Source organism: Pan paniscus, chromosome 5, assembly GCF_029289425.2.
Source record: "Pan paniscus chromosome 5, NHGRI_mPanPan1-v2.0_pri, whole genome shotgun sequence".
NCBI classification, from domain to species: Eukaryota; Metazoa; Chordata; class Mammalia; order Primates; family Hominidae; genus Pan; species Pan paniscus.
In genome coordinates this window covers 132,218,698-132,230,918 of record NC_073254.2, presented here as the reverse complement: position 1 = coordinate 132,230,918, position 12,221 = coordinate 132,218,698, and the positions used below count along the sequence as shown (strand labels likewise).

Genomic DNA, 12,221 nt, shown 5'->3' with positions numbered 1-12,221 from the left:
TCTCATTTCCTGTAAGCAACCAAAAATAAAAGGCTTTCTTTTATTTCATTTTGTCTTATTTTGCTTTTATCTTGAAGGCATATAAGACCTCTGTATCTGCCTTGTTCACCTTCAACTGCTTCTAATTCTTCCTCAATTCCAATGTCCAATGTCAATTTGAACTTAAAATTTACAGACTGATTTTAACTAAGCTGTTAGTAAAGCTGACCTAAGCCATTCAGGCACAAAATATAGAGTATACAAAATTATGCTACCATTTTACACATATCAAGCAAGCAAAGAGATTTTTTTTTACTGGTGGAACACTAATCTTTCAAATATAGAATAGTGGCTAAATGAAAATAAAACAGCTTAGAAATCTACTATGTTTTGAGTGTCTTTCCAATGGGCCACTTTGCATCTTATGAGAACTGGAACACATTGGACAGGATTCTCAGCTGAGTCAGCTCAGTGGGGCCCCAAAGGCAGGCAACTCTGGTGGATATGGCTGGCTCTCTATGAAGGTACTAGAAGGAGGCACAAGATAAAAATTGAGGGGAAAAAACAAGTGGAAGCAGATAGGTGGCTGGTGGCAGAAATGCCTGGTCACAGATAATCCATATTTCATCCCAGCCCTAGAGGCTTAAGTACATAGAACCCAGAAGGAGCTCTAACTAAGGTTAGTTACCATCTAAAGAATGGGTGCTTTGTCATTAGGAGAAAGCCAGGAGCCCAATGACCAGAACTAGAATGGGACAAACCTGACCTGAAGTTCACCACAGGCACAGGGCTCGTCATTTTCCTTTTGATTAAGAATTAATTTGTCCATTAATTTAATTCACCCAGATGAACTTCCAGCCTACCCTAGGCACAATGAGAAGGGAAGCAATCCAATATATTGAAGGCTAATTGGTTTCTTATTAGTCTCAGAGCTTAATTAAAACCCTATTCAGGAAAACAAAGATATTACATCTCAGTTTCTGCAGACACTAGCATTTTCATGATTTTTGAACTCTATTTTATTACTGTGTAAGGCAGAAATCAACCATATAAGTCCCTGTAAGACTAAGGATGTGTGATCAATAAACCAGCATATTCATCAGGTGACGAAGAACAGGAAGAAACTGATTATAGAGACTTCTTGTTCCTGTTTTTCTTGCTACTGTAAATTGGTATCTAGATCAAGTGCATAATCCTTTCATGAAAACTTTGACAATTTTTCCATCTGTTGCAAACCTGGAAAAATTTGAAATTTTGGAAAGCATCATCAGTTTGGTTCCATGATAACTGAAGTTCTGAAAGAAAGTCAGAAAGTTTTGTGTCCAAAGAATTCTAAGGTTGGACAGCTCAATGGAGTCCCCTGTTGCTGTGTGCCCATCAACATAAGAATATGACAGAAACTGGCCGGGCACGGTGGCTCAAGCCAATAATCCCAGCACTTTGGGAGGCCGAGGTGGGAGGATCACCTGAGGTCAGGTGTTCGAGACCATCCTGGCCAACAGGGCAAAACCCCATCTCTACTAAAAATACAAAAATTAACCGGGTATTGTGGCGGGCGCCTGTAATCCCAGCTACTTGGGAAGCTGAGGCACAAGAATCACTTGAACCCAGGAAGTGGAGGTTGCAGTAAGCCAAGATCACACCACCGCATTCTAGCCTGGGCAACAGAGCAAGACTGTTTAAATAAAAAAAAAAAAAATGACAGAAACTGAATGCAAGTAATGAGTTATCTATACATTGTTCATCCTTTCTCTCCCAACCTGAACTTGGTCCTCCCCATATACTCCCCACCTGAGTTGGTGACAGCATTACTCTGCTGGTCCCCCATGCTCCATCGACCTCCTTTTTTACCTCCCCAACCATCAGTTTCACATCATATCCTACCAATTCAAACTAGGAGAGAGCTCTCATCTATCCCTTCCCACTGCCTTAATTCACAGCCACAACCTCCCTGACCACTGACACAGCTTCCCAACAACTCATCATCCATCCCCTGCTCCAGACTCTCCTTCCTCTACTCTGTCTCCCACACAGCAATGGAGACGTCTTTCAAAAACACAACCCAATCAAGGCATCCCTCTTTCCAAAATCCTCCAGGAGTTTCTCCTCCAGCCACACTGAGCACACTGCCACCTAAACATACTTTGTTCTTTCACTCTCTTGTGCCTGAACTTGTTCCCCTGTTTTCTACCTGAGATTTCTTGAAAGACAACTTTAAGGCTTAGTTCAAATGTCACCACCTCCATTAAGCCTTCTCCAACTTTCTCAGGAAGAGCTAAAAGCTGCCTTTCCCTCATCTTTGTCCCATAGCAGGTATGTACTTTCTGCATACCTCAGACATAGCCTTCACACACTGTATTGTTCTTTGTTGACCTGTCTGTTTTCTTCACAAGTCTGTGAGTTACTCAAAAGCAGGAACTATGTCTTCTTCATTTTAATAACAGATACGGCTCATTGTCTATTATATCTGCTTAATTCAGGTTTGTTAAGTGAATGAATGCATAGGTTACTAAAATAACAAGCTACCCTAAATGCAAAAATCTTTAATTTTGTAATTTATGAGATACTTGGGTCAATTCTTTATGGTACTGTTATGAGATACTTGGGTCACTTCTTTAAGATGTACTGTCTTATGCTAGAAACTGAGGCTCAGGCCCAACCCTGTATGTAACTAGCAAACAGTGCTGCCAATATTAGGTATTTTTATTTAGACCTTTGCTTGTCAGAGTGTAATCCAGACCAGCTGCATGGATGATATTTGGGAGCTTGTTAGAAATGCAGACCCTCAGGATGCAGACATCCTGACTCATAATCTGCATTTTCACCAGATCTCCAGGGGATTCACGTGCACATTGAAGTTGGATAAGTATTGATCTACACAGAGAGCAGTTTGCAGACCTTAGGATCTCATAAACCTTTACACTGTTAAGGATTATTAAAGATACAAGAGAGCTTTTTTTAATGTGGACTATATATACCAATATTTACGGCATTTGAAATTTAAACTGAAAAATTTTCTAATCTTTATAAATTCATTTGAAAATAGCAATAATATACCAATTGCATGTTAAGACAATACGTTTTTATCAAACAAACATATTTTACAAGTTGAAAATATGTTTAATGTCTGGCTTAATAGAAGAAGATGGATTCTGCCATCTGCTTCTGCATCAATCTGTGTGATATCTTGTGTTGTGTAGCCTCTACACAATTTCACCTTACACATATGAGAAAATGAGAATGCAAAATATAAGAAACATCTTAGTATTATTTAGAAACAGTTTTGACCTCCCTGGGCATACTTAGAGATCCATGGATCTAGTCTTGCATAAAGCACATTGACAAACACAGGAAGGCTAACCAGATTCTTTTGAGCCTTCTTCCTACATTATTCTGGTCCTGTGACCAAGCACATGAGAGATATCATTTCTCATGTTGGGGAGACACAGTTGGTGTCCAAATGGCAATCCCAACACTTATCTGCAATCGATTATCTAGATATAGCTTTCTTAACCACTGGCTAAAAGTTCAGAATGCTAATTTCATTTTTAAGTGGAGTCAGTTTTATTAAAAAATGAACTTTTCCTCCTATATTAATCCATTCTCACACTGCTATAAAGTCATACCTAACTGCTGTGTCTATGGAGTGGCCATTCTTTATTCCTATGCTTTGCCAATAAACTTGCTTTCACTTTACTCTTTGGATTAAAAAAAAAAAAAAGACGTACCTGAGAATGGGTAATTTATAAAGAAAAGAGGCATAATTGACTCACTCTTCTGTGGGCTGTACAGGCTTCTGCTTCTGAGGAGGCCTCAGGAAACTTACAATCATGATGGAAGACAAAGGGGAAGCAGGCACATCTTCACATGGCCTGCAGTGGGAGGTGGGGGAGAGAGAGAGAGAGAGGGAGAGCACAAAGGGGAGGTGCTACACACTTTCAAACAACCAGATCTCAGAACTGTATTACAAGACAGCACTAGGGGAATCACGCTAAGCCGTTAGAAACAACCCTCATGATCCAATCACCTCCCACCAGGCCCCACCTCCAACACTGGGGATTACAATTCAATATGAGATTTGGGTGGGGACCCAGAGCCAAACCATTCACCTCACAACAACATACTTTTTTTATTGTTGTCATATTTGTTTTCTGTTTTTTAAATGCCAGAGCACTGAAGGTAAAACAGAAGACATTTTGCAATCTCAAAGTAAAAAATTATCAGAGTTAGAAGAAACCTGAAAGGCCATCTAGTCTAAATCGTCACTTTGCAGATAAGGGAATAGAAAACCAGGAAGGTCAAGAGACTTGTTCAAAGTTGACCAGCTAGAAAGTGGAAGAGCTAGGGACCTTTTCTCCCTGCCTCCAGCACTCTGTCTGCCAATCTCCCAGAATGTGCATTGAAGCCTTTTAGGGAGTTTTATAATAAACCTTTTGAAAGAAGGCATATGAGGAAAGTTCATACTTGCATTCTGAGCATTTAGAGGGCAAAAGAAATTTGGTGGCTTTGCTTTTGAGGGTCACTGCTTCCCATGGCTGCCATGGCAGCATTAAAGCCCTGACAAGGAATCTAAAGCATCTACCGAGCCATAAGGGGACAGAATTGGGAATTAGCTCATTTTTGCAGCACAGTAGTCACTTTGGGCACAAAGAATGGCCTAACATCTTACAATGGGCCTGTTTTCTTCTGCAGAGAGGGGCTTCATCCGTCCAACAAGAACTCAGACAAATTTAACCCCAGCCTACAAGCAGCCCTGCCAGATTGTTTATGGCTTAGTTTCATGGTAGTTGGGTAAGGCTCATTGGTTTTTCCTGGGATGAGAGATTGCTGCAACTTTGTATTAGCTTTGGGTTCACGTTAATTTCCTTTATTTGCTCCAGACACAAATTCATTAATTCACGCTTTTCCCTTTTCCTTCATTTTTCCCCAATAAATATTTCCAAAGACTGACTTAGCGCAAGACACAGTATTAAGAACTGTAAGGGAAATATGTTAACATCCTGTTGTCTGCATATCATACTTTATTTTTCAGAGTTTCTCATTGATCTGTCAGGCAATCTGAACTAGCCCCTAAATTCTACTTTGCAGACATAATTTTAATCAGGGACTAAAGATTGCTCATACCTAATGGCTGATCAAATGCCTGAAGAACATTCAACCGGGATAGCTAGTTGCCCTTATTAAGATTCTTCCCCTTTAACTAATGTATTAATATTATATTTCAATTGAAGCTCAAAGTGTTAGTAACACTGATGCCTTCTGATGCATTCATTTTCTACGGTTTGTTAAGCCTTTTCTTCAACATTACTGGAGAAGTAGTATAATATGGAAACTAACAAGTTCACTTCTGGAGCCAGATTTCCTGAATTTGAATCTCACTTTTGACACCTACTATCCGTGTGACCTCGGGCAATTTACTTAATCTTTCTGCACCTCCATCTCTTCAGATGTAAAGTGGCAGGGGTTAGGGTGGCACGGGAAATAGGAACCTACTTCAGGATTGTTGTGAGAATTAAGTCAGTTAATCCATACAAAATGTTTAGAGCAGGGCCTTGCTATTCTTTTATTCTGAACCTCAAATAAAGCATAAAGGCCAAAATAAGGACCTCAGAGTTCAGTCTACTGCTACTCCATCTTGCTTTCCCAAGGCTCCTCCACTGTTTTAAAAAAGTTGTCCTGTTGAAGCTCTTATGCATCAGTGTGACTAAGGCAATTGCTCAAATAGGAGGGTGCTTCTTCAATGACATTCTAATTCTAACAGTATAATTTTTCACTGCAACCCCAATTCAACCTTTATACACTCTGATGAATGTAAAGATGAAAAAAATAGAGCTAATGGCTTTGCCTTGTACCACTAGTATAATCCCATAGAAGAAAGCTGTTTGTGTGTTAGCTCACTGCCCCTTATAGAAATTAATCCATCAGTTTGACAGTTACTGAGTGCCTACTCCGTTTGAGTTAATGGCAATACAGTGCTGAAAGACAGAGTTGGGGAGGGGTGATGAGGCTGAGAATAGATAATAGCACTACAATATGGGTGGTGGAAAAGAAGGAAGGATCCTGAAAGGGAGAATTAGGATGTACTTTCAAGAGATTTTGCAGCCTAGTGTGATCTTGAATGATGAATGGCATTCCAGACAGAAGGGTCAGTCTGCTTTGTGCTTTTACTCCTATAATCTTTACTACAAGTGGAAAAATCATACAAAAAAAAACCTCCTTACTGATTCTTCTATGTCACTATCCAAGATACCAACCCATGAGCAGAATGCTCTTTATCTACCTTCTACTCCATTTATACTACAGTCTGACACATTTTATCCTTCCAAGACCATAAATCCTTATTGTTCCCATTGCCATGGATAAGTATCAGGGGGATGTTTGTTTGTTTGTTTGTTTGTTTGGTTGGTTGGTTGGTTTCTCATTTCATATTCATTCGAAGTCAATAAGCCAATATTTCTGGAACATCCAGGGTTTGATCATTCTGATTATCACTCTGAATTGAAATAAGTAACTGATGAATAATCTCCTCTGCACACAAACTCTAGAGTCCCCAGGCTACTAGCACACACAACAAAAGCACAGGAAAAATTAATTCACCACTTACCCACACTTTCTGGCATTGACTGGGGCCAGTGTGACTCCTCATGCTAATCTGTACTGCCGCATACAGTCTGTGCTGTCTGAACTGATGTCCCTTTTGCTTGAAAAAGTATTGCATGATGCTTAGATGTGCTGTCTCTAAAATTTCTTTCGCATCCTTGTCAATCTTCTTGTCTTTTGTCTCATAGCACTGCCAGCGGAACACAACAGGAGAGCACTGTGAAAAGTGTCTGGAGGGTTATATCGGAGATTCCATCAGGGGAGCACCCCAATTCTGCCAGCCGTGCCCCTGTCCCCTGCCCCACTTGGCCAAGTAAGTCCTAAAGGAGGATGGTCTCTTCAAATGATCAGTCTATGTTTTGTTTTGTTTTGTTTTGTTTTGTTTTGTTTTGTTTTGTTTTGCCTTATCCCAGAGTTCTGAGGTTTCTCCACAGGCAAAACCTCATATTGAGATGAGACTGGAAAAGATATAGAAAAAGTTTCTAGTCCAAATACACCACCTGGAATGCTTAAGCACTTACAATATAGATGATGACTCTGTTCCCAAAATATTGGGGTGCATCTTGAGGTCAATAAAGTCTCCTAAGTTTTATAAGCAAGGATAGTCTCATCTTTTCTTGACTTTCTCTTGACCTAGAGCGATCACAACTGGTAATCCCAACAGACTCATCATAATATCATATTTTCAGTAATATTGCCTCTTCTGACTTTCACAAAGGAAACATTTCCCTACATATGGCTTTTCAGTCAGAATTAGAACACAGATCAACAGAATGCATGCTTTAGGCCAATCAGCTCACAGAAGATTTACAGGAACACTTTCTGGATACATTTTGACCTGAGTGAGAAGTTAAAGGAAAGAGACATACATTTTAATGGAAATAATGGAATATGTGTAAATCCAGTAATTAAGTCATCACTGGTCATTTTATTCTCTTTAAAATGACAGAATATGGAATTTAACAGGTATAGTGATAGATGGTTTTCCAAATGACCAATTCTCTGACACCAACTGGGTGTCCTACAATCAATTCAGTTCTGACACTAAGTTTCCACAGTCAGTGCAGATCCCACAGATTAAGAGATCAGTTCCACAAGAATGCCCCCACTACAAATGCCAGCCAAAAATGGGGTCCCCAGGCTAGTCACACTTCTTCCCAGAAGACTGTAAATTTGAGAAGGATCCCTCAACCTCTCCTCAGGTTTGACAGTTCATTAAGATGACTCACAGAGTTTAGAAAAGTGCTATGCTTATGACTGTCAGTTTGTTAAAAGGTTACAACTCCAAAAGAGCTACATGGAAGTGATGCATAGAGCAGGATATGGAGAAGTGGGAGTGAAGAAGGAGTGCGTGCAGAGACTCCAGGCTCTCTGCTGGAGCACCATGCTCTCAGCACCTCCACGTGTCACCAACAGGAAACCCCCCAAGCCTTGTTGCTCAGGAGTTTTTATCAAAGTTTCATGTTGTAGGTATGATTGGTCAAATCATTGGCCATTGGTAACTGAACTCAATCTCCAGCCTCTCCCCTGGAGGTTGGGGGTGGGGAGGGTTGAAATTCCCAACGTCCAATTACATGTTTGGTTCCTCGGTGGTGCCTCTGGTCATAGGCTCCCACTCTCAAGGTATCTAGGGGTCCACTGTGAGTCACTTCATTAGCATAAACTCAGATATGGTTGAAAGGTGCCTGTTATGAATAACAAAAGACAGTCTTTTCCCTCAGGAAATTCCAAGAATTACAGGAGTCTGTGCCAGGAACCAAAGGCTAAATACTGTTTTTTTTATTATGCCACAAGTAGAAAGAGTAGCCAATCTAGGTTCATATTCAAATGTGGACACATAATACCTGTGTGATCTCAGAAAAGTTACTTTCTCCCTAGATCTCACTTTCCATGGGATTTGAAGTCAAGAAGCCTGGGTTCAGATCTTGGCTCTACTCCTTGATTCATTTACCAGCCCAGTATTTCAGATTTTCTCTTAGTACAGTAAATCAAACTAGGAAGTAAGGATCTGCATCATAGAGTTGTGAGGACTGGACTAGGATAATATGTGTGGAGGATTTGGGTTTGTACCCTAAACACAGAAAGGTATAAGGTAGATGTTGCCTTTACTGAACACATACCGCTGTATTTTTTCTAACACTTAGATTTTTCTTACTCTATGCCTGGCATTGTTCTAAGTGTTTCGATGTAATATTTACATAATTGATAGCTGTTTTAAAGATTAAATGATACACATAAAATGACTTTTTAAAATCTGAATGCTTACTACACACACGCACTTACTCATACTCACACACTTACTGATAAACAGAAAAGAAAAAGAGAGATGGCAATCAGATTCCCCTGATGTTTTTTCCTTAATTGAACACCAATATCAACTAACATTTCACCTAATAGCTTGTGATGTATTCAAATACTACAAGTCTAACAGTCAGAGTAGTCAGACGATTTTCAGCTCCATCCTTCTTTAGAAACTGTTAAACTGCCTCAGACCTTGCTCTGTAATTTTTCATGTCTGATAGTATTAATAACGTGTGCAAAATGGATGGTACTCACAGTGAGGGTGGAAAACGCAAACATTAACTGTTCTGTTATTTTCACTCAAGTATGTCCTGATTTATGAGCTCCCTTCACTCCGTCTTGGTATACTTTTTCATTGTTCATTAATATTCTGCTCTCAAGCATTCATTTTAATCACGTCTGGTGAGATATTTAGCACAGTTCTTTTGCCATGGTATATATTGTTAAATATATTACCTCCCACTTCCTCATAGCTGGTTTCACTCATTCTCTCATAAAGATGTTGTGTAGCCTCATCTGCTCAGAAAAGGTTTATAAGCCTCGAGCTGCAGTGTTTTTTTTTTGGCAGTAGCAGATGAATTAGGCAGGCAATCTCAGATGGTTCTTTCTAATTATGCTGTTCCACTTTTGCACTTTTCACCCCATTTGCATGACAAGACTTTCTTATCTAAATTACCTGGTCTTGGGATATGAGACCTTTAGAACATCATTCCCTATGGACTGAGAAGCCTTGTCTACATGCAATCAGATATTTATTGAGCACTTATTATACACTGGTATAAAAACTGGTAGTCAGTACTTATTATGTGCCAGTCATGCACTAGTCACTGGTGACACAGCAGTGAGTAAAACAGTCAAAAATCTCACCTTTATTAAGATAGGTCAAAATAAGCAGTGTTTTGAAACTCCTAGAGCAAATGACCCTTTACCTTTTGAATCACAGTATCCGGTATGTTAGTTGAGCAAGAAGCATTTCTGAATGCTGTTAACTCTTTAAGAAATGAAGTCAAAAGTTGCCAACTATGGAATGAGTCTCCTTTCCTGAAAGAGGAAACAGTTTCCAAAGGCATCAAGACACCATGTCTGCCCATGTTTTTTCTCTGTGTAAGTGGATCCAGGGTTCAAAGGAGCACTGAAGGGACTTAGAGAATGTGCTCTAAATCTAGATGCATATTCACAGACACGAAAACTCAAGTCTCTAATAGTACAGATTCGAGGTTGAAAAACCTACTGAAAATGAAAATGAAATAAAAAGTGTGTCACCTATAAGTAAATATCATGTAGGAGTAGGGAGGAATTGGTAAGGGTGTGAGAGACCAAGGGATTTTACAGATTTTTCTCTGTAGTGACAACAGCTCTACTTCTTGAATCCCTTGCTGGGGAAACTGGCTGCAAAAAAGGAGAGGAGGGGTTCATCTGTGGTCATGGAACAGAACAAATATTCTTGGGTCCTAAAAAGTTCTAACCTTTGATCTGGACTTATTATTAACTTAGTTAGCTAATCTCAAATACTAATCAAATATCTTATCAAAAATCAAATGCCCATTGCCTCTTTCAGCTTTTTAAGAAACTCATATTGCTACTTTCTATAAAATGAAAGTTCCAGGACTTTTCAGAAAGGCGTCTAGTTTAGACTCTGAATTACATTTTGAAACATTGATGAAGCTGAGCCCACAGACGCAGGATTTGGATTTCCAGTTACAAGAAAGCAAGGAAATAATGCTTCAGGGGGTTAAGCAAACAAAGGGCCGAGTCTATTTTTCTCTAAGTTCCTAAGGATTTTCTAAGAGCAAAAGGCACCCTTCCACTTGAAATGGGCACCACAGTGGTTACAGTGGGCTGAGAGAGACGCAGTGTTTTCACTTCCCTAGCCAAAACCAGACAAAACATAAACAGTTAATGCTGATGAGAAACGAAAACGAACCCTTGAGGGCTGGCCCTGCCACCAAGTCTGCCTTCGCCACAGAGACCAGTGGTCATGCAGTTGTTCCCAGGGACAATTTGCATAATGTTCATGTATTTATTTGGGGGTTGGCCAGACGTCCTCCATCTCTACCAGTAGCTATGGAAATCGCTCCAATTAAGGAAAATGTCATCTGTTTGAAACAGCAGGACACCAGCTACAGGCGGATGACTCCAGATGCCCCTAGCAGATGTTGCATCCTTAAAGCGTGGGCAGGCTGCTGGGTGGAACACCTTCAAAGAAAGATGGAAGCGTGGGTTCCTGTTCTGGACTCTTAACTGACAGTGGTTCTTTAAGTAGGCTAAGAAATCAGAAGAAGCAAAATAAAGGGTAAAAGGCCAAAGAAATGTAATTTTGTTGGAATGTTTTTATCCAGCTGTTAGAGAAAATAAATTGTGGGTGTTGCCTTTCACTGAGAAGCACATATTGTTTTCTGACTGATTTTTTAAGTGTCTTCAAACAAATAAACACATCTATTTGCTTTCCTCCAAACACCATTAGGGTAAGAAATGCTGATACATAAAGGAACAAGAGAGCAGCGGGTCACACTTTATTGGTTGTACAGTACCAAAGCCAAAGCTAATTTAAAAGTCCTTAAAATTTTACATACACACACACACACACCCCTATGCCCCACACAATTCATGTGTCTATGAAGAATTTTCCAAACACATGGAGACCGTAACCCCATTTCCCTTGCCTTAATAGTGAGGAGACTTATTTATTCCACTAAACCAATATTTTTATTACTTTTTTGTCCTGTGTCCTAATTTTTATTGTCTTTAAAAAAGGAAGAAGAAGAAAGAGAGAGGGTTCCATGGGATGAAAGCCTTTTATGGTGGGCCCTGCGTTTTGCTGCAGTACTTGACTGGGACTTTCATCGACTCAGCCAGTCTCAGCAACCTTATTTCCAATATTTAAAGTACACATGAAAGAAATTAAAATTCTGTGGAGATCATATAGTTTAGAACTGGTTCCTTCCCTTTAAAACTGGACAAGTTCTAGTGCAGAAAAAAAGGGGAAACTTTTAAATGACTACATAGACAGTGATGGAAATAAAAGGGGATTCTCTTATAAATCCAAAATTGCAGGTAGAATTTGATCATTTTATTTCCAGCTTTGGGATACATGTTTTGGACTAGTGCTTGAAATATATATATAGGACCTGGGAAATGGTCCCACCAACAAGTGGCATTTTCTTTTGGGGCCTGCTAGCCTAACCTTTCCTGCAAGGTAAATGTGTACAAGTTTAAATAAAGAAAATGATTGCACCCATTAGAACTTTAATGGGACCAACATAGAGGTAATCTGATAAAAAGTTAAGACAGTCTCTTTGGTGATGTATGGAATTGACTTCCAATATTTGCTTCCAATTTTA

General features: G+C 39.6%; 1 protein-coding gene and 1 long non-coding RNA gene across 5 annotated transcripts in view; one reads left to right on the top strand and one right to left on the bottom strand.

The window, feature by feature from the left end:
• LAMA4 (laminin subunit alpha 4) overlaps positions 1–12,221 on the top strand; it is a 145,498-nt gene that overhangs the window by 40,761 nt on the left and 92,516 nt on the right. For all 3 annotated transcript variants that reach the window (XM_008975760.5, XM_034962721.3, XM_063605423.1), the window contains exon 4: positions 6,768–6,892. In XM_008975760.5, the coding sequence (XP_008974008.2) occupies positions 6,768–6,892 (125 nt within the window). The remainder of the gene's footprint in view (positions 1–6,767; positions 6,893–12,221) is intronic.
• LOC130541608 (uncharacterized) overlaps positions 1–12,221 on the bottom strand; it is a 95,169-nt gene that overhangs the window by 40,196 nt on the left and 42,752 nt on the right. For both annotated transcript variants that reach the window (XR_010112504.1, XR_010112503.1), the window contains exons 4-5: positions 6,584–6,769; positions 3,753–3,851 (exon numbers count right to left, since the gene is read on the bottom strand). This is a non-coding gene — a long non-coding RNA (uncharacterized LOC130541608). The remainder of the gene's footprint in view (positions 1–3,752; positions 3,852–6,583; positions 6,770–12,221) is intronic.